Source organism: Pleurodeles waltl, chromosome 9, assembly GCF_031143425.1.
Source record: "Pleurodeles waltl isolate 20211129_DDA chromosome 9, aPleWal1.hap1.20221129, whole genome shotgun sequence".
In the NCBI taxonomy this organism is placed as follows: Eukaryota; Metazoa; Chordata; class Amphibia; order Caudata; family Salamandridae; genus Pleurodeles; species Pleurodeles waltl.
In genome coordinates, this window is record NC_090448.1 from 776,364,949 (window position 1) to 776,390,933 (window position 25,985).

Below are 25,985 nucleotides of genomic sequence, written 5' to 3' on the forward strand. Positions count from 1 at the left end.
TGATGCATGCTGTATGTGTTGACCAACTGAGGTGAGGAATCCCCTCAATGCCCACAACTGGCCAAATTCATGTGTTACGCCAAAAGGGTATTGTCTGTCTGCATAGATGTTTGCTGACCTTCCTTCCACCAGCTTGCAATCCCTCGTGCCACTAATTCAGCTGGTTGGCACTTTTTACTGTTGCTAGCCTTCCTCCTGCCAGCAATCTTTTCGCTGTACCCACAGCATAAGCAGCCTGCAGTGCCCCATTTTTGTCCCCTATGCATGACCCATCGACAAACAAGTCCCCCTCTGCATCTGGGAATGGAGTATCTCTGATATCTGGTCTCACTTTTGTGTGTCTATTAACCGCCAGGATGCAGTCGTGGAAGGAGATGTCTATGCAGGGGTCATCATCATCACATTCTGTCAGCAGGAGACAGGAGGGATCCAGTGTTGTGCATCTTTTAATAATGATTTGTGGTGCCAACACTGTCAGCTCATATCGAGAGAGGCGAGCATTTGTAAGGTGTTGTTTCTGTGGTAGTTAATAAGGTGTCCACAGCATGTGGAACATGCAAAATCAGTTCCAGCACAACAGTTTCTGATTGCTCTACCACCGGGGCAGCGGAGGCCACTGCTTCAGACATGGTGGGAGTGCTGCTGCAACAGGGTCTAGGGTAGCAGAGTAGCAGGCCACCAGGCGGTAAAAGGAGCCATGCTTCTAAGCCAATACTCCCAAGGAGCAGCTTACTTTCTCATGGCCGAATGAGTGAAAGTCTTTATTATAATCTGAGAGTCCTAATGCTGGTGCTGCACACAGCTCTCTTTTCAGTGTTTGGAAAGCTTCTCTGGGGGCCAGGGGACTTTGTCCTGGCACTTCCTTGTGGGTGAGGTTCTGGAGGGGGTGTGCTGTTAGGGAAGAATTCGGGATCCAGTGTCTGCAGTAGCCTGCTACCCCCAGAAAGGCCCTCACCTCCCTTTGCGTGTGTGGTCTGGGCTAATGTGTTATGGCTGCTATCCTGTCTGGTAGCAACTTCTGTGTCCCCTGTGAGAGTTTGTGACCTAAGTTCCTCACTTCTTGCTGGCAGAACTGCAGTTTCGTGGGAGACACTTTGTGACCCTTCCTCGCTAGGTGAAATACGAGTGCTATAGTGTCTTCAATACAGGCCGTCCTAGATGGTGAGGCCAGTAGTAGGTCATCAATGTACTGTAATTGGGTGGAACCTCCCGACAGCTGTAGGGATGCTAAATCTGTTCGTAGGGCGTTAAAAAATATGGAAGGCGAATCAAAGAAACCTTGAGGCGTTCTTGCCCATGTTAACCTTCTACTGCGGAATTGGAACAAGAAAAGATACTGGGAGTCCCTGTGGAGGGGCACAGAGAAGAATGCATTGCTAAGGTCCAGGACCGAGAAGTGGGTAGCTGCTATTGGGATGCTGGACAAGTTGGAACCTGGATTCGGGACCAACACCTTGTTCAGTTCACAGAGGTCTTGTGGGAATCTGTACACTGGGGCCCCATCGGGCCCCTTAGCTGCCTTCTTCACCGGGAGCGGGAGGATTGGTGTGTTACGAGGGCTGTCCTGCATCTCCTTTAGTACCCCTTGCTTCGGTAGATCCTGTATCACTGGAGCTATGCCCTCCTCCCCCTCCTTTGAGATCTTCTATTGTGGCACTTATGGTAATGGTGCCGCTGGATGTAATGTTACCCGTAGCAGGGGGTAATCCAGTACGCACCCCACATCATTTGCCCCTTGTGCCCAGACCTCACTATGGAGTCCTGCAGCTCTGGTGGAATGCCTTGTGCTTTCCCTTAGGGGCCACATCTCATGAATGCCTGTAACAATATTCCATTTGTCTTGCGCTCTAGGAATACCCCTTCAGGTGAGAAGCTGTTGGTGCACTGCAAATTGCATAGGAGATCCCTTCCCATCAAGTTAACAGGGCAGTATTGGCAAATTGGTGGTTTACAGAAATGGGGCCAACCACAAACTTTTCAGAGGCTTTGTTAAGTATTCATCAACTGGTTGTCCTGTCATGCCCACGGTTATTTGTGTTCCTGATGCCTTCAGCATTGAACTTCCTACCCTTGAATCCACTAGAAAGGGGACTGTCTTATTTAACACAGTGCCATCTACACAATGCATTATCAGTGTAGGGTCGGGCTGGGTTTTTTGTTGTTGCCTCTCCTGGCTACTAGCTCTAGGTCCCCTACCTAGGAGGGGGAAATCTGCCTTCCAGTGTCCTCGCTGATTGCAGTGGAAGCACATTGTGCCTGGAGGGGGCTGAGAGGATGCATTTTGTCCCCTTCCCTGTCCTCTAAGTCTACCTCTGCCCTGCCCACCGCTAAAGAACTTCTCCTGCGCCATCATCAACTTAACTTTTTCTCGTTTTGTCTTTTCTTCCTATGCCTTCGACAGATGTGTTGGTAGTCCGCGCAGTGTCTATGGGCTCCTGCTGCTAACATACAAAAGATATTTGTAAATGTGTCTGGATGAGCTGCTGTAGCTCATACACAAATGTGGTAACAAATGCTGGCATCGCCTCACCTACTGGATTTTTCATTCCACTGCTCTGTTGGAACACTTGCAAAAGACAGTCATAATAACTATTCACACTTTCATTTTTCTCCTGCTTTGTATGTATTATTTTTGACCAGTCTACCTTATCTTCTGGCACCTTTCCCTTTATGTACTACATAACCTTCTCTACCTCTTTTCCTGATTTTAACTACCCCCCCCCCCCCCACACACTTTTCCCCTCGCTGGCTTGTCTGTTGGCCAGTTCATCACTTTCTTGCAGTCCTCCCTTGGCACTATTATATTGAGCAAAGTGTTGAGGTCTTTCCATAGCGACCCTCCCATTGCTACTGTTCTATTCAATTTTTTGTACCACTTGTGGGTCTCCTCCGTCAGTTTTGGAAAGTCCTTAGTGAATGACATTAAATAAGAGCAAGTCCAAGGTACATGAACATAAGATAGTGTGGTAGAGTCATCCTTCCCTGATGATACCATCGCTATCGCTCTCAGGGGCATGGTCAGTGCTACGTTTGTCAATACTGGGTAGGCGCCAGTCCCTATATCATTAATACCGTGCTGTTGTGATGCTCTCCATTAATTATTTCCTTTTTTGTAACTTCTGTATGGCATACTGCAATTTTTCCTGTTTACTTCACATTGTCCCAAGACTGCAGTTCACTATCTGTGAAGTTAAGTTGGGAATGTGTCCCAGGCATATGTTTGTGATAGAGGTGCTGCACTCTTGATATGCTGCGTGTAACTGCGGTGTACGTCAGGACCTTGGGTCATTAGATCAGCATGCGCTACTGTTAGTATTTCCTCCCTATGTGGTCTATTATAAGTCTGTTATATTTGCCAGCTTCACCCTTTTGTTAACCAGGTCTGTCAGTATAGTACGACACATGGCACTGTATGCCCAGGGGATCATTTTCTTTTGTGTCACAGGACAGCTGCTAGGCATGGTGTGAGGGGTTGTCTTTTAAGTCTAGGATTGTGATATGCTATCTCTCCTACCCCCTGTACAGTGTTAGTGCCCTGTAGGAACTGTGTCAACATATCTATATTGTGGTGTGCGTAAATGCATATTTCCCAGATCTGTTGTCGCATTCCCATGACCCCCATAGCATGATCCCCAAGAGTCATTTTGGAACCTTTGTGTTCAGGTTGTGTTGACCCCCTTCTCCTCACTTTCCTTCTGTAACCGTGTATTCCTTTTGCTAAGTTTCCCTGTAGCATGAGCAACTTCCTTTTATTTCTTTTAGCGACAGTGCGTCTGCTACTGTGTCGAGGTCTGCCCTCTGTGCATCCTCTTTCACCAGGCGCCGTGCTAGGCTAAGGGCAGCTACCTTCTCAGCTGAGGACAGCTGAGGAGGTTGCATCCCTGTCGCGTAGTGCTCTGGAGTGTCTTTCTTGATAGGGGCATCTGTGTTATTTGCTTTTCCCATCTCCCCATTAGTATGTCTTCTATCAGTTGCTCTTTTCTCTCATCCTTTTCCGCACCTTGTTCCTGCGATTATGCACCTACTACAGGAAGAGAATAAAATGTTCCCACTACTTCTAATGTGTGTTCTCTCCAAGCCTCCATTTTCCCTTTTTATTTTTTTCTCTGTTCAGCATCCTTTTTTTAGTTCCAACAATTCTTTATGATATTGCTCCTTCACATCACTAGTTGCACACAAATCATGCAACACCGCATCCAGAATGCTTCCCATTCAAGAGGCCTAATATTCTTCCCTTTAAGGATCAAATGCCACAAATAAGGCAACTTTGTCAGGTCATAGGTACCAGTCTGCGGGAATTGCGTATCTGGTCTTTTTGCCATCAACTTGACCCACTTGTCAAGGTAAAGGAGTGCACTGAGTCCCTGTCCAGTGGCGACCTGGTGCTCTGGCGAACCTCGTGGCGTTGTCGCCTGACTGGTATTCAAATCCCTTTTGCTAAGAGGGTTACCCATGGGGTGGGAAATAACTTTCCCTAATTAAGCTATGCAGACACTTCAGGTGTACTTAGCGTGGAGAAACAAAAGGGTGTTGACAGGCAGTACTTATCGCTCATATCCTGTGAAACATGGGGGTGCAGATAGTGGATACTACAAGCAGTCAGGCACTTATCGGCCAACACCATATATCATTAGTGGAAGCGAGGAGAGCATTTTCAATCTGGCGACATTTCAGTTGGTACCAGTTCACCATAAGCATTCACTTGTTGGAAATAGGTAGAGGCCAAAGGTGCTGTTTTAGTGGTGCCCTTACGCCGCCAGGACGGGAGATGACAGAAAAGTAGCGAAAGAAAGTAAAAACGTCCACACCCTTGCGATCCTGTCTGGAGGCGGGGTGCGGCTGTATTGAATTGAAGCCCACCTAATCCAAGGCTGGCAGTACACAGGTGAGGCGACAGGTGGTGAACCCTTCACGCACTTGCATTCATACAGGTACAATACAAAAAGCGGGTAACTGTCCCTAAACTATGCCAGTGATCTCTACCCTTTGCACTGGGTGTTCCTAGCATCTCCATGGGCTAAATAGTAGCATGAGAACAGTGATAAAGCAGTTGGTGCATATGATGGCAGTATGAAAAAACTTATCAATTGCTGATGGCTTGTTCTCGGGTGGCATTGGCAGTCTGTGTGTGTGTCAAAATAATAGTAATAAAAGGATAACACTGTCTTGGTAAGGATAGCAGCCTGGTACATTTAGTTTCCTTGACATGTCAATATATCCAACAAGTCAATAGTGGGGTCCTTACCAGAAACCTACAAACATCCATCTACAGGCATGCAGTCTCAGCAGACATTCAGTGTCATACAAAATCCATTATTTCAGACACTCCACTGTTACACACAATCCACTGGTGGTATTTATAGAAACTTGAAATGTATATACAACAAACAATAGTCAAAGGATCCTGAAATCAAAATTATCCTCCTGGCACCCTACCCCTTTGTTTCCGGGGCCAGACGGGTCCTCGGGAACAAACCAGAGAGCCCACCTCCCCCCTTTTGGGGCTCAGGCATCTGGAAGACATTGGCAGAAACGACCCGGTCTGAGGTGGTGGCAGGCAAAGCAGCAGGGCACCACCTGCCTGCTGAACTTCGGCAAAACCCCTATGACCCCTACTGACCAGATCTCTCTTCCCAGCCACTACGGCTGAAGACACTGCAGTCACAGCCCCTCCGGCTGAGACCCTCGACAACCCCACTGTCTTTCCACAAAGAATATTGTCCCCACCGCCTGAGGGCAGTATTGGCACAGCCCCTCCATCTGTGACCAGGGACAACCCCACTGGTGACCACACCCAAAACACAGTCCTGCCGGCTGGAAATATGTCTCAAAGAACACCACTCGCTCACAAAATAGATACAGAGAAACACCACCTTTAACCCAGGAAGAAAGGTTATAGTAAACAATATGTGAAGAGGGAGAGCAGCAAATTAGCACAGAATCCCAGAATCCAATGTGTGGCGAACGGCCACCAATGCAAACTCAGGAGAAGACACCGCAGTGGGGGTGATGCAACGGGCATGCCACCGAAGACCAAGGAGAAAGAGAACCAGAAAGAAGACACCACTCAGAGGGAGGGAGATAGTGAAAATCAGAACAAAAACAGAATCCATGTAACCAACTGCACCCCTCACCACTCCACTCCCCTCTTATCTAGGTACAACCAGATCAATAAATCAGATATTTCTGATGAGCTCATAGACAGATTAGGGGCAGCCAAATATCTGAGTACCTTTGATTTAACATATGGGTACTGGCAGATTGGCCTGACCCCAGAAACAAAAGAGAGGTCAGCATTTTCTACTCCTAGTGGGCATCATCAGTTCACTGTTATGCCGTTTGATTAAAGAATGCATCTGCCACCTTCCAGAGGTTGGTGAATCAAGTCCTTGCTGGACTCTGAACTTTTAGTGCAGCTTATCTTATCTGGATGACATAGCTGTCTATAGTTTCACCTGTGAGGAACACCTGATCCACATAGGAAGGTTCCTTGAGGCTCTGCAAAAGGCAGGCCTCACTCTCCAGGCCAGTAAGTGCCAGATAGGGCAGGGAAAAGTTGTATACTTGAGCCACCTGGTTGGTGGAGACCAAGTGAAACTCCGACAACGTAAGATTCAAACTATTCTGGCTTGGGAAGCTCCCACAACCCAGACACAAGTCACAGCATTCCTTAGCTTGACTGGGTACTACAGGAGATATGTGAAAGAGTATGGCACTATAGTTGCCCCATTCACAGAACTAACCTCCAAGAAAATGCCCATAACTGGACAGTTAGTTGTCAAAAGGCATTTGACACTCTGAAGGAAGTTGATTTTGCCTGTTGTTTGATGTAGCCTAGCAGTTGCTGTGCCCAAAGCCACTGCTAACCAGGTTCCCTGGGACAGAGCTCTTTACCTAAAACTGTTGCGATGCATTGGCACAATTGGATACACCCTTAACCACCACTAAGATTCCATAGAAAAGGGGTACCTAGGTACCCAGGGCATTGGGTACTATGGGTAGGCCCCTGAAGGCAGCAGCACTGATTGTGCCACCTCTAGGGCCATGCGTCCAGATTCACCCAGCATTGCCATGTCAGGCTGAGTATCCTGGTGCAAACCTAAAACCCAAACTTCACATGCCACACTGCGTGTGTGCCCTGTCCAACATACACTGCATTTACTATAGGTAAGACACCCCTCTGACAGGCCTTACCTGCCTAAGGCAGAGTGCTCCATATTATGTGTAAGGGCAATATGCCCCCACTATGTCCTTGCCAAACCTGGGGCATAGTGAGTGAACAGAGCAGCAATTTTAATACTTGTGCTGGACACTGGTCAACACAAGTTTCCCAGCTAAATTATGGCCACTCTGAACCCTGGGTTGTTTGGTATCAAACAACTCAGAATGATAAATCCAAACTGGTACCAGTATTGGTTTTATACCTAAGTGTACCCAGGAGTCACCTTAGAGGTGCCAAAGCTAACTACCCTTGCATGGTACCTGACGAATTCTATCCAGCCTGCCACCTCCAGAAAGTCATTATACAAACCTTGGTGGAGAGCCCTGTCTCTCTGGTTTGTAAAACAATACCCTTCCTGGGCAGAGGAGCTAACACCCCCTCCCTCAGAAAAATGCACTGCCCTGGCGGTGAACTTCAAAGGGCTTACCGCCCTTGAAACCTGACCCCTTGGCCATATGCTAGCAGCAGATGGCCTCCCCCTTTGCAAACTCCCATTTTTGGCGGGAGCAAAGGCGGGAAACCACCCAAAGGGTAGGAAGAGTGTCCCCACCTTGCATGCAGGTGTTGCCTACAAGGTGGACACTCCATTTCATTTTCCTCTATCTTAGATGGAAGGAAAATAGTCAGTCAGGTTAAGGGAAGTGGCCCTTCCCACAGGAAGTGGTCACTATAGTGGGTGTAGCCACCCTAAGTTAAGTGTCCCATTGGACTCTACAAGGTACCCCCTAAAACACCCACTACATTCGGTATTTAGTGGGAATCCCGGGACCAAGAAATCAGATCGAAGGACACAAAGAAGACCAGCACAAAGAAGAGACAAGGCACGAGAACTGTGGACCTGCTGCACAAAGAAAAGGCGACAAACCCTGCCTGCTGCATCCAGGATCTGGCAGTCACCGCTGAGGACCTGCTGGACAATTGGACTGACCTCAAGAAACCCAGAGGACCTCCAGCCTTCAACAGTTGCCCATGAACTCCCTCCAGAGTGGAAGTACCACTCTGCAACAACCAAGTGAGGGTCACTTCACTTTCCGGCCGCTAACTCCCGAACCGGAAGTCGCAGCCGGATCTGACGACACACCGATGACCACAAGGACAAACCCTGCAAGTGTGCTACGTTTGGTGGCACTGTGCCCTCCAATGGCCGGACTGTACCAATACCCTGGGCACTGGTCAGCTGATGTCAGACACTAAGAAAACCAGCTCACCTGGAGCTGAAAAAGGACCAGAAGGAAGTCCCAGTTGAGGGACTTCAGGAACACCCCGAACCTCCCGCCAGAGTGCCACGTTGTCCTGCAAGCGACCCTGGAAGAGACTTACCTCTAGATCTAAACGCATCTTTGCGCACAGCTCCTGGATCACCAATTCTCTCTGCACCAGGCCGCCCTGTGCCCTGCAACGAAGAACCTGCTGTGCCCCATAGGTCCCTCACCCCTTGCAACCTCAACACTCCTAGGGTACCCCAAGGAACCACCTCTAAACTTACTGGTGCAGTGCTTTTCCAAGTGGTCCCATGCAGTGGCCCTGCACCAGCTCCAGAGCCTTTTCCCAGCTGCTCCCGCCAGAACTGGGAGCCACTCGAACTTCTCCAGACTTCAACCAACATGCAAAAGGAGAACTTGGTAACTCAACTAAACGATTTTATATGTATTTTTAAAGGTGACTTTCCATTGATTCCTATGGTGCATAATTACGCTCAGAAAGACTGTTTTCTTTAAACTTCAAAAATTCATATATCCAAAAGTACTTAACCAATTTTGATAATCTTGGTCTTAATATTTATATAAAAATCTGCAGTATTTTTATAAATTGGTCTTGAGTTACTCCTTCGAATGTGTGAGTTGCATGAGTGATACTGTGAGCACAACAAATGCTTTGCACTTTTCCAAGACTGGCCTAACTGCTCAACCAAGCTACCATAAAAATTAGAGCATTAGGTGATCTAGTTTTTACCTCTGTTAACCAACGTGTGGTTGCCTGGAACATCCCCCCCCCCCCCGCACAGTGTGCCTAGCTTTGCACACTGCATAAATGGCCAGCCGCCTACAGTGATTCTTTGAGTGGCTGTGTCACTGAGTGGGTCGGTGAGTGGGTGCCTCAGTGTCTGAGTTGATCTGTTATTGGGAGTGTGAGTGTCTGAGTGGATCTGTGACTGGGTGTGTGAGTGCCAGAGTGGTTCTATGAGTGTGTGTGTGTGAGGGTCTTAGAGGGTCTGTGTGTGAGTGCATCAGTGTCTTACTGGGTCTGTGAGTGGGTGCATCAGTGTATGAGTGGGTCTGTGAGTGGGTGCATGAAGGCCTGAGTGGGTCTGTGAGTGAGTGCGTCAGTTACTGAGTGGGTGTGTGAGTGGAGGCATGAGTCTCTGAGTGCATGTATAAGTGAATGAATTAGTATATAAATGAGTCAGTAAGATCTCTCCCCAATTCTTTTAAAGTCGCAAATATTTTGTGAATAGTTGGCAAAAATTATCTTAAACCCATAATTTGCCTCTAAAGCACACCTATATCACCCCCCTGTGGTCAGGGTACCTCCACCCGGACCCCTTATGCCCCTTTCAATTAGGATTTCCACCCCTGGGGACTGTGTCCTCGTAAAATAAAATAGTGGCCACATCTTTCTAGTCCGGTTGCGGTCAGCCAATTACAGGGCTTCTTTTCACATGCTCATTCACAAAAATACACGAATATTCACGAATTATTTGCAAGCCTAGAAATACAAATGTGGATTTCAAATAATATCTCAAACTACTGAATGGATTTACACCAAATATGCGGAAGCGTAATATGCGTACCAAAAGGTAGCTTTCTGCCAAATTTGGTGTAATTCCGTCCAGTGGTTCGGGCTATAGTTGTGTTTAAAGGTCCTATGGGAATTAACATGGGAAACACAAATCTTTTGACCCCCATCCCCCTCTTTTTCGTGGCCCCTGCTTGACGGATCACCCCAAAATTTTCCGTGCACAAGAAGAATTACCAGGGCACTTTTCTTGGAAAGTTTTGTGACTATTCGTCAAACTGTGCCAAAGATATAAGCAAGTCAAAAAACACTTTTTATATGGAAACTAGGACCTAACTATAACTACCTACTGGCAACCACGAGTAAGTTTTTATTTAGATAGATAGATAGATAGATGGATAGATAGATATACACATACACACACTATCTGCTGGTGATCACCAGTAGGTAATTATAGTTAGTACCTAGTTTCCACTGGAAGAGCGTTTTTTGTTTTGCCAATAACTTGAGAGCCACTGACGAATCTTTACGAAATTTTTTAAACGTATACTTTGCTCAGTTCAGCTGCCGTTTTGAAAGTTTCTGGGTGATCCATCAAGTGGGGGCCGAGAAAAGGGTGCGGGGGTTCACAAAAAGCATTTTCCACATCCATTTTTCCATAGGGTCTTTAGACATGCCTACAGCCCAAACTGCTGAACATCTGCTTCACCAAATTTGTCAGGATGGTAGATCTTGGTGCACAGATTGTGCCTTTAGCAATTTGGTATAAATCTTTTCAGTAGTTTTGGAGATACCGAGGGTCTAAAAATATAGATATCTATGAACACAGATCCAACTGACCCGCAGATCTGCATAATTGTTTTTTTGTTTTTTTAAAGCACGGCCTCCCGCGCTTTTTTCATTGAAGTACCCAGGTGGGCAAGGTCCCAGGGGCATTTACATTTTGAATGGGAGAGGCTGCCCGAATCACCCCACCCTAATCCCCCCCACAGCCCCAGGACCGCCATCTCCCTGGGAAAAAATGCTTTTTCTAAAGGGGGGGGGGACACACCTGACCCCCCCCCCTGCAGCCCCAAGGACAGCTACCTCCCCAGGGAACAAATTAAAATGCAATGTGAGGGTGCCTCTTCTAATGTGGGCCCCCCCGCAGCCACCACCTCCCCAGGGCACATTGCTTCATCAAATGCGGGGGTAGCCGTCTGGCCCCACTGCTACCCCGGGGACTGCCACCTCCCTGGGGCACAACTTAAAATGGAATGCGGGGGGTCACTTGCCCCCCGCAGCCCTAGGGACCGCCTCCTCCCCAAGGCATAGTGCATCATCAGATGCTGAGGGGGGGGGGGGCCTCGCCCCCAACCCCGGGGACCGCCACCTCTCCGGGGCTAAATTTAAAAAAGATAGGGGGTCTGTTTCAGGGCCCGGGGACAACCAACTTCATGGGGCTGTTATCTTAGAATGGGGCCTCGCGGCCCCCTTGGAGGAACCACAAATGACCCTAGGGGCTGACACCACCCCGGGCCGGCTCCTGCTATGACCCAGCCAACCCTTGGTGGAGAAGTGTGGCACAATAGTTAGAGTGGCAGACCCTGATGCAGAGATCTGGCCCTTGACCAGGGTTCAATTCCCACCTCGGCGCGTCTTGGGCTCAATTCCCTTGGACCAGATAATTCTCGCCTTTGTGCCTAATCTAATTAATGGGTCCCACTCTGTAACTCTGGGCAATAGCTTGCTTAATCTCCACAATGGCCCGACAGCGCTTGGATGCCTGGCTTCACCCTGGGGGTTGCCCAGGAGTGGGTGCCTCATAGGGAAAAGCCAGGAGGGGTTCCACAGCAGTATGAGTACAGTGCCTTGAGACCCTAACGGGTTAGTAGTGCGCTATACAAGTGCAAAGTTTTTGTTCAGACTTGGTGGTAGCTTTGACTGCTCCCGCCAAGTCAGAACAGACCCTCCGCTCGCAGAGAGGGAGAGCTTTCAAACAGCTCTCCTTTACTGCAGGTGGAGGTTTCCTCTGTTTCCCTGCCCACGAAGATGCAGGCAGGCAAACAGAGGAAACATTGCTCTCACAGAGAGGGAGCTGTTTTACCACATGGGGACCCCTCGCCATCCGATTTTGCCCTCAGGAACCCCATCCCCCAGGGCCCAGCCTAAATATATATTTTTTTTTTGTGACGGGGGAGGGGCGGCACGGTGGGAGTGGGGCTGTGCGCTAAATTGTGCTTTGGAGTCTGTGCAAACTTACTAACTTGCATGTTTTAGATGTTTTCCGTACTGAGAAAGATTGGAAATGTATTCCTGACAAGGGCAGAAAATAAACTTCTTCCACAGTTGGGGAAAAAAGTGGTTGGAGGGAAAGGGAACTTGTAAACTCCCAGAAGATTTTCAAATGAGCAAGCCTACACATTTATATTTGCTCATGCTAAAATGCAGCTAACACATATTTTTTCTAGAAGTACGATTTCCTGGCCTACTTCTGTAAATTACTGTGAATTTATTAAAACTGTAAATCTACACTAATGCAAGGGCATGTATCATGGGTGCACTTTTGTGGCTTTTTAAAGAATTGGGCCCCTAATTAGGTCTGAAGTTAACCAAGACCTTTTGTTTTTATTAAATTTCTGTCTCCCTCTCTCTCTTTCTGTCTATAGACTGGCTTTACTGTGAGTGACCGCATTCTGCTCTTTTACAAGGAGCGTATTGGCAGACAAAGTAGTTTTGTTCAGTGTCAGAGACTACAGTGGCAATGTGTGCTTTTTGAGACCCAAAAATAATATTGCTTCTTGACTATGTCTGTTATAATGTTGGGGACCTAGCAGCTCCCACAACAATAAGGTTATACAAAAACCATGTCAAAACAAGTCACGCATTGACAAAACTAAAAGGCTGACCACAGATGTGAGACCTGTTGGCTTTCCCAATGATTGTTTATTTTCATGCTTCCCATAATCATATTGAAACTGTTTGCACTGATTTACCATTATACATATTTTTGGAAATACTAGCACACATCAACACTTTTTAGGAGATGCTGCTTTAAATAAATGGCACCTATACAGTAGTTAGCAAAATATGTTTTCCTAGCTGCATTTTATGTGAACGTTTATTTTGAAAGCGGACTCATCAACCTTGCTTTTAAGCTTCTGCAGCTATTTGCATCTAACCATAGAGCTTTCCAGGAGCATTATAGATAGCTCATATAGTTAAAATTTGCAAACGTTTTTACTCATTTTTATTCTGGGACCACTGTCAGCAGTGCAGTCTAAGCTTATATTTCCTTAGAGTGCACACCCTAATAGTAAAGGCTTTGCATTAATGAACCATAAATACAAGTTCGAACAGCATTAACATATGGACACAAATATTACCTTAACGTCAGACAATGCCCTTCCCTGATCCATATTGTGGTACTGTAAACCGGCAGCCAAAGGGTTTGTGCTGCAGGGAGTTAGGCGTCCTTGTCCCTAGAACAAAATAAACATCAAAGCTTGTTGTCATTGACCCCAAACAGTATGTCTTGGGAGTCGGGCTATAGGATTCCATACTCCTGGATGCAGCTGTCTGTCTGCAAAGCAGTTGTTTCCTCTGTTTCCCTGCCTGCTTGTCTGTGGGGAGGGAAACGGAGGAAACGTCCGCTTGCAGCATGTAACAGCTGTTTGACAGCTCTCACTTGCTGCGAGCTGGGTGTTTGCTCTGACTTGGCGGAATCTAGGCACATTTCAAAAGTGTTAGTGCGTCAGTGTAAAGGCCACAAGTTTAAGTTATTGAATGGAGGACAAAAAGCAGAGAAAAACACTACTGTGCTACACTTAATCTTTTTTGTTGCATTGATACATTCTAGCTACAGCTGGGGAAGAGCATTTGTTTCAAGCCCTTCATTCTGAAGAAGCGAAGGTCCTGTGTTAAAGTCTGTATGGCCTGGACATTTATGTCCCACTTATCCCAGTAATGATTTTCTCTCTTCATTTTTTTAGAGTACATAAAATTAGGACATTAGTCCTGAAGAGGCCCACTAATTCATTACGGGGTCAAAACGTCAACAAAACATCTTTGTTTGCACTGAGTCTTATTCAGTCAGAATACCCTGTGAAATAGTTCACAGGATTCTTGATGTCTAGAAACATAACCTTGTGTGTTACATAGTGTTTTTATGTACTCATATATATATATCCATATTTCTTAGAACACTAAGTCTTCTGCACTATAATCACTTTGTTTATTGCACCTGTGCATTGGATATGAAAAAGGTATTTATGCAAAGAAGGCAAAAGAAAGGCTCATAGTACTTTTGTGTTTAGCCATTGAATGGTCATCACATCTGTGACGGAGAATGGTGTTAATAGATCCCAGTGCCTTAGATTTGTCTCCCTTTGGGAATGAGATAAACGAGTCCCAGTGGACCTGTTATGTATATTATGATCACCCTGGTCCAGGTGGGTTTGCTGTGTTTGTCATTCTCCATACAACACTGTGCTTTAATCTCAACACCAATGATCGGATAACAATGTTTTTGTATGGTTTGCTGAATCTTCAGCTCACCACAAACCATCAAATGGAGGTGAAGAAAGGTAACGCAACAGACTAAAGGCTGTCAAATCCTTCTCGATTTCAGGAGGCAGGACCTCATGGAGTACTTGTGAACCATCACTGCCCCAATGGAAAGTCTTGAGTATTTTGCATCATGCTCTCCCAAAACAGAGGCTTAGCTTTAAAGAAGATCTAGCCTTTGAAAATACTTTGGTATCCGGAGCCTAAAAAGACACAAGGCCTTCACTACTCCCTTCTCCGTCAAGGCACTCAGTCCCACCTCCACCATGCCCATATTCCCCAGCAGCTCCACCAGAGTCTACAGAGGAATTAGTCCCAACTTTCTGACACATGGAGTCCATATGATGGGGAGGGAGACACTTATGCTCAACCTGCTGGAGCAGGATTTGGGAATGACTCTTGGGACTACTATAACGTTGACCCACAGACCTTGAGCCTTATGACTAACTAAGTCACCCCCAATACAACTGATGTGTATCACACAGTTATTCAGAGGGTGGCTCACCATCATAACATTCATATTCACATCATTCAAGATGATGGTGACTGCTTGAAACTCTCTCAAAAACTCAAGACACTGTTTACTTTTTGTCAGTGCTCAGTGGCATGCTCAAGATAGCCCTGGTAAATTGTAAGAATCCTGTTAGAGGCAATGTCGTTTTCCAGTGTATACAGAGGATATTCAAGGCATCTCCTAATTGTCCCCTCTACATCAGAGGGCAAGTTCTTCCCTTTTGGTACACATCCCAAGAAATCTGGCATCCGCCCAAGCTTCAGGGGACACCCCAATCCCCACTACAGTTAAGGAGAGTAGGTATATTGACGCTACTGGTAAGTGAGTCTCAGTAGGGGCAACTGCCCAATAGGGGATCCCCAGTTCAGTAGCTATGCCTCCTAAATAGGAAAAGTACAGCTGGGAGGAAATGGACACCCTTGTATCCTTTGAAACCCTTATGAAGCAACTTCACAAGGCCTATAAAATGAGGGGTGAGAAACTAGTCACAGTAGAAAAACAGTTTGCAACATGAAATTGGTGTACACGAAAAGCGGCATATACTACTTCCCTCAGTGTAAACACCAGCATTTTGCTCCGACGGCACACATGACTTTGGGTCATAGCTTTCAAACCAGAGGTGCAACAGCACTTTCTTAGCATCCCATTCGTTAAGGAACATTTCTTTGGTCCCCAATTGGATGAGATGTTAGAAATGATCAAGAAATACACTGAGATTGCCTAGTCTATGATTGCAGCACATTCTGCAACACCCAGGTGCTTGTTTTATAGGCACCAGGGAAGAGTCCAGAGTTAGACAACACCCCTGAGTGGTCACCCTGGGCTGGAAGCAAGCTATCAGCACCAGGAGCTGGCCTTTCATGAGTCCCAAATGGGCAAAGGTTACTCACTGAAAGGCTATAAAGGGAACACCTATAAGGGGAGGGGAAGAGGCAGCTCCGGCAAAGGAGCCTCTGATCCCAAGCATGGACTCTAGATCAATCTCCACCAATCATCCAACACTGCAGTGAGAACAATGACATTCCACACTTGATAGATGGAAATCACTTTAGGACAATGGGTGTTTGCAGTGGTCCATCAGGGCTACAGCTTAAAATTCCATACTACCCCACGCAATACACCACCATGCTGTCACACCCTCAGTCAAGACCACCTTATTTTTTTATTTTTCATTGCTCCTCCAAAAGGCTGCAGTGCAGCCAGTGCCCCCTGCACTAATGGAGGAAGGTGTCTATTCACTGTACTTTCACTTTCCAAAGAAAGGCAGTTCCATCTGCCCATACTAGACCTTTGACCACTCAAACATCACATCCAATTGGAAAGTTTTTACATGACAACTGTGCAAAATAACATCCTGCTCCTCCGTCAGGGGGACTTCATGACAGAATTATATCACGGGGTTTCATATTTTAACATTTCTAACTAGCTTGCTCAACGCAAGTACCAGTGGTTAGTGGTAAGTGGTATAAATTTCCATTACGACCCCTTCTGGGTCACCACAGGTCCAAAGGTTTTCACAAAGTGTTTGGCAGTGGTGGCTATTCATCTACACAGAACAGGCATTCACATATTCCCATACCTTGAAAACTGGATGAGCTAGATCAGCAGCATGCAGCAATGTTTAGCACATAATAGGACAACAATAAACCTGCTCCACATCCTATGTTTAATGGTAAATGCCAAAATATTGCATCTTAACCTTAACAGGTCCAAACTTTTCCAGGATTGATACTAAATGCCGTCACAGGGAAGGCATAACCCAGTCAGTAGAGGGTGATGGCACTCCCACAGCTGCTGCCACCTTTTGATGCTACTTTTCTATTGACTGAAAAAACTGTCATGAAACTCTTGGGTATGGTGGCTATTGCATAGCAGTTGTTTTTCATGCCAAATATCACACACCCACTGCAGTTGATGCAAAGCATTCGTGTCTACAATCAAACATGCTACAAACTTAACCCCTTCGCTGCCAGGCCTTTTCCCCTCCTCTGCCGAGCATTTTTGGCTATTTGGGGCCGTTTGCGCTTAGGCCCGTATAACTTTTTGTCCACATAAGCTAGCCACGCCACATTTGCGTCCTTTTTTTCCAACATCCTAGCGATTCTAGGGGTACCCAGAGTTTGTGGGTTCCCCTGGAGGAGACCAAGAAATTAGCCAAAACACAGCAAAAATGTCGTTGTTTTTTTTTTTTAAACAAAAAAAAAGGGAAAAAAGGGCTGTCGAAGAAGGCTTGCGTTTTTTTCCCTGAAAATGGCATTAACAAAGGGTTTGCTGTGCCAAAATCGTCATCGTCCCAGCTTTCGGGAACAGGCAGACTTGAATCAGAAAACCAAATTTTTTAACACAATTTTGGCATTTTACTGGGATATACACCATTTTTACTTTTTTGTGCTTTCAGCCCCCTTCCAGTTTGTGACAGAAATGGGTGTGAAACCAATGCTGGATCCCAGAAAGCTAAACATTTTTGAAAACTAAACAAAATTATAAATTCAGCAAGGGGTCATTTGTGTAGATCCTACAAGGTTTTCCTACAGAAAATAACAGCTGAAATAAACAAATATTGAAATTGAGGTGAAAAAAACAGCAATTTTTCTCCATGTTTTACTCTAACCTTTTCCTGCGAAGTCAGATTTTTTAAAGCAATATACCGTTACGTCTGCTGGACTCTTCTTATTGTGGGGATATATCGGGCTTGTAGGTTCATCAAGAACCCTAGGTACAAGAGAGCCAATAAATGAGCTGCACCTTGCAGTGGGTTTTTATTCTATACCGGGTATACAGCAATTAATTTACGGAAATATAAAGAGTGAAAAATAGGTATCAAGAAAACCTTTGTTTTACCAAAATGGGCACAAGATATGGTGTTGAGAAGCAGTGATTATTTGCACATCTCTGAATTCCTGGGTGCCCATACTAGCATGTGAATTACAGGGCATTTCTCAAATAGAAGTCTTTTTTACACACTGTTACATTTGGAAGGAAAACATGTAGAGAAAGACAAGGGGCAATAACACTTGTTTTGCTATTCTGTGTTCCCCCAAGTCTCCCGATAAAAATGATACCTCAGTTGCGTGGGTAGGCCTAATGCTCGCAACAGGAAACGTAACATGGACACATCACATTTTTACATTGAAATCTGTGTTTTTTGCAAAGTGCTTAGCTGTAGATTTTGGCCTCTAGGTCAGCCGGCACCTAGGGAAACCTACCAAACCTGCGCATTTTTTAAAACTAGACACCTAGGGGAATCCAAGATGGGGTGACTTGTGGGGCTGTCACCAGGTTCTGTTACCCAGAATCCTTTGCAAACCTCAAAATCTGGCCAACAAAACCACTTTTTCCTCACATTTTGGTGACCGAAAGTTCTGAAATCTGAGAGGAGCCACAAATTTCCTTCCATCCAGCATTCCCCCCAAGTCTCCCGATAAAAATGATACCTCACTTGTGTGGTTAGGCCTAGTGCCCGCAACAGGAAATGCCCCAAAACACAACATGGACACATTACATTTTCCCAAAGAAAACAGAGCTGTTTTTTGCGAAGTACCTAGCTGTGTACCTTGGCCTCTAGCTCAGCCGGCACCTAGGGAAACATACCAAACCTGCAAATTTTTGAAAACTAGACACCTAGGGGAATCCAAGAAGGGGTGATTTGTGGGGCTCACACCAGGTTCTATTATCCAGAATCCTTTGCAAACCTCAAAATTTGGCCAAAAAAACACTTTTTCCTCACATTTCGGTGACAGAAAGATCTGGAATCTGAGAGGAGCCACAAATTTCCTTCAACCCAGCGTTCCCCCAAGTCACCCGATTAAAAAAAATGGTGCCTCACTTGTGTGGGTAGGCCTAGTTCCCACAAAAGGAAATGCCCCAAAAGACTATCTGGACACATCAAAATTATTAAATACAAAACTACCTGTTTTTGCGGGGGAGCGGGCTGCGTTTTTGGGCCTGGGCTCAGCAGCTATCTAGGGAAACCTACCAAACCCAGACATTTCTGAAAACTAGACACCCAAGGGAGTCCAGGTAGGTGTGACTTGCGTGGATCCCCCATTGTTTTCTTACCAGGAATCCTCAGCAAACCTCAAATTTAGCTAAAAAATCAAATTTTTCCCACTTTTCTGTGTGGGATCACCGCACCGGGACAAATTTCCTACCACCCAACGTTCCCCCCAGTCTCCCGGTAACAACAATACCTCACTTGTGTTGGTGGGCCAAGTGCCTGTGACAGGGAAGAACCAAAAACATGTTGAAATTGAGGGGGGAACCAAAGCGGGTCCAAAAGGGCAGTTTGGGAAAAAAAAAAAAAAACATTTTTAGGCTGACAAGTGCAGCAGAATTTTTATCGGTATAGAAGAGACAATGCTGGGTGCTAGGAATTTTGTGGATTCCTCCAGATTCCGGAAGGTTCCATCACTAAAATGTGGGGAAAATGTGTGATTTCCAGCAAAGTTGGAGGTTTGCAGGGCATTGTGGGTAAGAAAATGGTGTCAGGTGCATGTGGAGCTCACCACCCTGGAATCAACCAGATGTTTAGCTATCAGATGTGTTTAGGTCTAGTAGATTTTTCTACATGGTAGCGTCCCAAAGTCCAATAACTGCAGCCCTCACCATTTCCAAGTGGGACGATTTTGAGAGTTAGCCAAGCTCTCATGGCTCAAATGTAAAACCAAAACAAAAAAATAATCAAATGTCCTCTTGCTTGCCGTGGGATAAGATGTTTTAGTGTTGGGGGAGAGCTGAAAGACTGTTACCCCCTTCAGTTGGGGTGGGGGGATAACCAGCCCCATACTGGTTGTAGCCACCACCCCACTATTTTTTTATTTATTTTTTATTCCCTGGTATCTAGACTTTCGGCCCCCGAGTGTGTACCGGGGGTAATTGGGGTGGTACTAGAAATAGGCCCGTCTGCTCCCAGAGGGGGCAGAAAAAGCCTAAAAATGTGCCCCTCCCACCCCCCTCCTTTTGGGAGTGGCCCTTGCCCAAGGGGCCGCTCCCCTTATGCGCAAGTATGTAAAAAAAAAAAAAAAAACTTCCCTGGGGTCTAGTGGTTTCTGGCCCCCTTGGGGGCAGATTGACCTATGAAAAAAATAGGCCGATCTGCCCTCAAGGGGGGAAGAAATGGCCTAAATACAATTTGCCCCCCAGGGGAGCAACCCTTGCCTAAGGGGTCGCTCCCCATACATACCAGTGAAAAATAAGCAAATGTATTTTTTCATCCCCGGTGTCTAGGAGTTTTCTGCCCCCCCTCCCCTCCCGGGGGCAGATCGGCCTAATTATAATAGGCCTATCTGCCCCCACGGGGGAAGATAATGCCCAAAACTATTTTGCTCCCCTTATGCGTAAGTATATAAAAATACAAAAAACCCTGGTGTCTCGTGGTTTCTACCCCAAACCCCCCACTCCGCATTGCGATCAGGCAGCAGAAATGCTTGCAGAGAAATGAAAGGAAAGGCCTTTCCCTTCCTTTCATGCCTCTGCCGGCCCCCTCCCCCGAGTGGAAGAGAAATGCTGAGCATGCTTCCAGCGCGATAGGAAGTGACCTCCTGCTGACGTCATCAGATGTCACTGGGGGGGTCGGGGTGGAAGGGGAAGCAATTCCCCTTCCAGTCCTGCCATGGGGGTGTGGTGGTGGGGGGGGGGGGAGAAAGCCCCTCCGGTGCCGGGATGAAATGGTTACGTCCTCGGCACAGGAGCAACCGGTTAAAATATTTCTTACACTGCAACCATCTGTTTGTAGCATGTAGTGCTCTAGATTAAAGTGCACCCACCCTCCTCCCCAGAAGCAGAAAGAGATTAAGATTGCATGTTTCTTCACTCAATACCCTTCCACAAATTGACAGTGCTCAGGGAACATACTGAGTATTCACTACACTCCGTTTTCACCTTCTGTGTGAAAAATAAACTAAGGGTAGAGTTTGTGTGTCTGTGCATTGTGGACTAAGGGGGGGAGTCGGGCAGTATCCTGTGACTCAAAGTTTCTTGTAGGAAAAACAACTTTTAATATCCAAGCCCTATACTAGACGGCAGGAGTATGCAAAGCAAGTGAATCTACATGCTATAGGCCGGTGTTTACAGGCAAAGTAACATTTTCCTTTTCCCTTTCCTGCATTGTCATCTTTCATAGATTCACATGCAGCCCTATCTCCTCCTCCTTAAGGCTCCTGTTAATGTCATTTACTTCCTAAGCAGCTTTTGTCTTGGAGGGGCTTGGAGCACTGTTGTGTCACTTCATCTGACTGGATAACATTCAGTTCACAAAAGAGAGTGACAAGACAATATTTAGTGTATGGCTGTTTTATTGTCATTTGTATGTGGACGCTGCTATGTTAAAATTAATTACCAAGGGTACCCAGCCTGATTTTGGGGAATAATTGAAGCATGTGAATCTGTGAAAGATATGCAGGCTGGAGAACTTTAATTAACAGGTAAGTAACATTTTTTGTCTGTTATACTTCACAGGTGTGAAATGTGGCAGACAGTTCAAATGATTGACTGATGAAGAAGACATCAAAACTATACATCCACTAAAGATCGTTATGAATGCTTGTGTTTCCATCATATTCGTGCCTCTTATAGTTTAATTGCATGCCAGCATCATTACAATAAAGACCTTACTTTACTTCGTCCTTTTCAGCCAGTAAGGTTGGCTGGCTGCATAAGTCTGGGTCACATTTATTGCTGTAAAATTAGAGCAGGTTGGAGGGGTTTCACTGGGACATCAAAAAGAATGCTAGATTTATTTTAAATGGTCTACAATTGACATCCAACTTCTTGAATCTAACCTTCTGACAGACAAGTTCAGTGTTTTTCCCAAAATAAGATTGGTAACCTCTTCCTCTTCTCCACATTTCCCACCTGTAGGTTCAGAAGTACAAATGGTGGAGTATGAAAGCAGCGCAGCAGGCCTGATTCAGTCATTTATTGATCGCTTTCCTGAAGATGCTGAATTAGTGGAAAAGGACTTGATAGAGCTGTCCCAGGTCGATGCACACTTCTGGAATCGTACTCCCTCAGTTAAATAGAGGCAATGTATGCTAGTTACTGTACAAAAACAGTGAGATAAATCATCTGGGGAAAACAGTATTGATTTGTGGATGTTAATTTGGAAATGGAAATTAAAATGAGTGCCTGTAATTCTAATATGTGTTTTGCCTTTGAAAATCAAGACCATCTTAATTGTGGGTAACTTTGTGCTCTTACTGATAATAGCTTGAAACTCTGCCTTTAATGGAGGTTGTTAATAAGCTACCACACCTCACTGTGCAGTTACAAGCATTTTTGGTTCGCCTTATTAATTTTAGAAAACAAAATTTGCAGTTGGTTAGAAATAAAACTCATTAATAGGCTTTATTGGGTTGGCGTCAACAAGCCTGCTTTTTCTCCTCACTGCTCCCCATATGAGCTTTGAGAAGTTAAACCCTCAGCTATTCATATCCTGAAGCGAGCATCAGAGAAAGAGATTCCTGTTTTCTCCATGATTGAAACAGGCTGTGATGTCTGCAGGGTGCATCATTTCCTGTACCAGTCAACATTTGGCCATTGTACCTGTATCTTTACATGCAGCTATGTCTGCAGGATTAGAGATTAGATCCCTTTTCCACTTGAGCTACTAGGGTAGGCATGATCCCTGAAGTACCTGCTTTAGCCACTTGAGCGAATTAGCAGAAAGATCCTAATACAATTGTGGGACTTTTGCCATTTTTGGAGTAAGACATTGTTGGGGGTCTTGGACCAGAGGGAGTGGATGATGGGCACCGAACACTGCCTGCCACCTGAAGAGTGGCACTGAAATGTCTGTACACAGATTCATCATCACCTTGTTGTTGTTCAGAATATGTCATTAGGCTAACAGTCTGGCACAGTACCTGTGGGTGCGGGGGTGTTCAGTGTAGTAGCTGAATCCAAAGGGGATCATAGGTACTAGGTGAACGCTGCCTGCACAGATTTGTAATAGGTATAGTCTACCACTTGTGCAAGCTGTGTGCTCCGTTAAAATGACAGACCAGTGACAACTCACCTGCAAATTTAGTATTCTCAAATTAAGAATTGACATTCCTTTCAATGACTTTTGGTCTTGCTAAAACTCACACAGGTTGTTATGAAAAAATTAAAACATAAATGATTCTTCTTATAGTGGCTTACTTCCTGACCCAACCAAATATTGGATTACTCAGTATAAAGCTGATTAACCATAGGGTCAGAAATCCAGCAGTGGAAGTACTAGTAACTGTGCTTAGTTGGTGTCCTTCCAAAGATAATCTGTGTCCATAATTTGGCAATATAATGTTGCCAAACGTTTTGGTACACCTAAGCCTCAAAATGTTACCATACTTTCCAGGTGTGTGGCCTTATCATTAGGACACTTGATTACTATGTTGGTCCACAGTCTCATTCTGTTTCATGACTTGTGTAATTGTCTTATCTGCTCCCTGGTTTTATTGTTTCTGATTTTTTCACCCCTCTTGATTTTTATCATCCTTCTGCAGAATAAAATAGTTTTACATGTTCTGTTTACTTTTCAATTGTGTGCTTTTTTGCAAGGCTGTTAATGTTTTTTAAGGAAATAAAAGCTTTACAGATATCTGATGTTTCTTTTGAGTACATGTTATGTATTTAATGGTTTGCTATTGCACCAGTATGGTATTAGTGTGCTTTATAAATCCTGTAAAAAGCATTAACATGTTGTAATCATCAGAACCGTGGCAGTATGTAACAACACAATATGAAATGCCAAGGAAAAGGAAGAAGTCCAAGTTAATCCAAGTATGGGCAATAAGATAGGTTTGTAAAAGTTTTATTAAATTTAGAAGATTGGGTTGAGTTCTTAGTTGGATAGGCAGATATTTGTATATTTTTGTTACTGTATCTTCAAACAATTGATTTAGCACTTTGGAGATTTTGAATTGCAATTATTCTTTAATTTTGCAATAGTTCTTTTAATTTCACAATCAGTACAAAAGGAATGAATATATTAAGAACCAACAAAAGAGCACAATCAAAATGTAGATTCTCTCCAGAATACACTATTTATGTAAAAAAAAAAAAAAAAAAATCGGCACTGTGTGTAATGTACATTGGAGGGTGGTAGTCATACAAGGGTGGGGGCAAAGGGCCCGAAGATGAATGCTGCAAGGTCAGGTGCTATTAGTAAGATGGGAATTCCACCTCCACTGTTGACCACCAGCCTCCAGTGCAGGGTAATACTATCAGAGTGAGAGTGTCAATGCAGGTGCAGATTAGAAGTGCATGGTGTGGAGGTAACTGGCAAGTGCAGAGCCACACAGCCATTATCACAAGCACTGGGAATCAAATAGCTGCATCTGATTGGGGTCCAAATGGACAGCTAAACAGTGTGTTAAAAAAACAGAATTGAAGAAGCACTGGGTAAGTCACGTCACAACATTTGAGATCCTCTTAACAGATGAAATATCAAGGCATTTGTCAGTCAATTAAGTCTTCAAAGTAGACAACTCCTTTTTTCTGATTAAAAACTTGTATTCTTTATTTTCATCTTGAAAAATTCAAAAAGGACATGAACACAGCCAATGTGTTTCATCCCAAAGATAGAAAGACTTTTTCAGGGCACATGTTTTGAGTCCAAAAAAGTACAATGGAAAGGTATTCAACCAGAGTTACATTTAGAGTCCCCTCATGCTATTAAATGCAACTCTAGATTAATACATTTCCTTTGTATCCATGGTTCAAGGTGAACTACATTTTTTTCTCCATGACTCCCCAGGACATGGAATCAAAGAGGATCAAGGCATTCCGGATTTTTTTTTTTTATTGTCTGTCAGCCTGGCTCTGAGGTCAGTCAGTGCAGTTTGTCTACTCGAATCCTACGCGCACACTGCCTGGGACACAGCCAGTGTGACCTTGCCAGTCTCAGAAGAACTTAAGGGCTCCCAGCCTCAAACCTTTCTGGATGGTTAGTATGCGGCCAATTATGTAATTTGTGCTAGCCTAGTTAGGACTGATAGCTTGGGCACTATGCGTTGATATGCGCTACAGAGTTTTGAGGAGATGTGCAGACATAACTTAAGGATGTGTTTTTGTTGGACCCTGTTTGATAAGTGATTCTGCTTTAGGCTTTAGGGAAGGTCGAGCTGCACCACATCCTCTAAACCCTTTCTTTCTGTAAGAGAGTTTCCCCATTTTTGGCCTTTCAGAGGCTCTTCAAGGAATTGATGTACATACAGTGTAAGGCCCCTCTGCCCCAACAGCATTCTTATTGTGGCCAGGAGGGGGGATCAGACAGACACTGTGTAGGCTCCCAAGAGCATTGTTCTTCTTAGATCCCTTTCCATGCAGCAACAGCCTCCAAACCGATTTAGTTTGTCCTAAGTGGTGCACACCCATCCTGCTAGAGGCAGGATCTAGCATTTTCTCCAGGGACGGCAATCCACCACATCTGACAAATTAGTCCTCCAGATAGGCTAGTAGGGCTATGCTCTTCCATTTCTTTCTGACCCACCTCATCGCCCTTCCACATCAGAGCATGTGTCAGATGTACACTTTTCCATGTTACTGCAAGAGATCCAGTTCTACTTTCCATTGGAGCCATCTAGAGCAGAGATATTGAAAGTATTTCCTGGGGGCCGCATGCGGCCCTTCTGACCTTTACGCATTGCCCCCCTGGTCAGTGGCAGCACTGGGCTGCTGTTTATGCCACTCAGTACTAACATCAAAAAGATGTTAAATAAACATCAAAGTATTTATTTAAAGGTTAATTGAAGTTAAAGAAGGAACTAACTAGGGTGTCTTGCACCACTTAACTTAAGGGGTACCTTAATTTTTGAAGACCTCGTGCAGCGTGTCAAAACATGATAGTCTTTTCAGAATTCAAAAAGTTATTTTCATTAACATGCAGAACAGTTTCACTTTAATACATCAGATTATGCACTGAGAATTATGTTTTTTTTTTTTTTTTTTAAAGTGATGGTTTTTACACATGAATTTAGAAAGATTCAT

General features: G+C 45.1%; 1 protein-coding gene across 2 annotated transcripts in view; it reads left to right on the plus strand.

Annotated features, from left to right (window-relative positions):
* Positions 1–23,595, plus strand: part of DPP3 (dipeptidyl peptidase 3) — a 402,067-nt gene extending 378,472 nt beyond the window's left edge. For both annotated transcript variants that reach the window (XM_069207968.1, XM_069207967.1), the window contains exon 18: positions 21,876–23,595. In XM_069207968.1, coding sequence (XP_069064069.1) covers positions 21,876–22,036 — 161 coding nt within the window. In that variant the 3' untranslated portion in view covers positions 22,037–23,595. The remainder of the gene's footprint in view (positions 1–21,875) is intronic.
* The last annotated feature ends 2,390 nt before the right edge of the window (positions 23,596–25,985 follow it).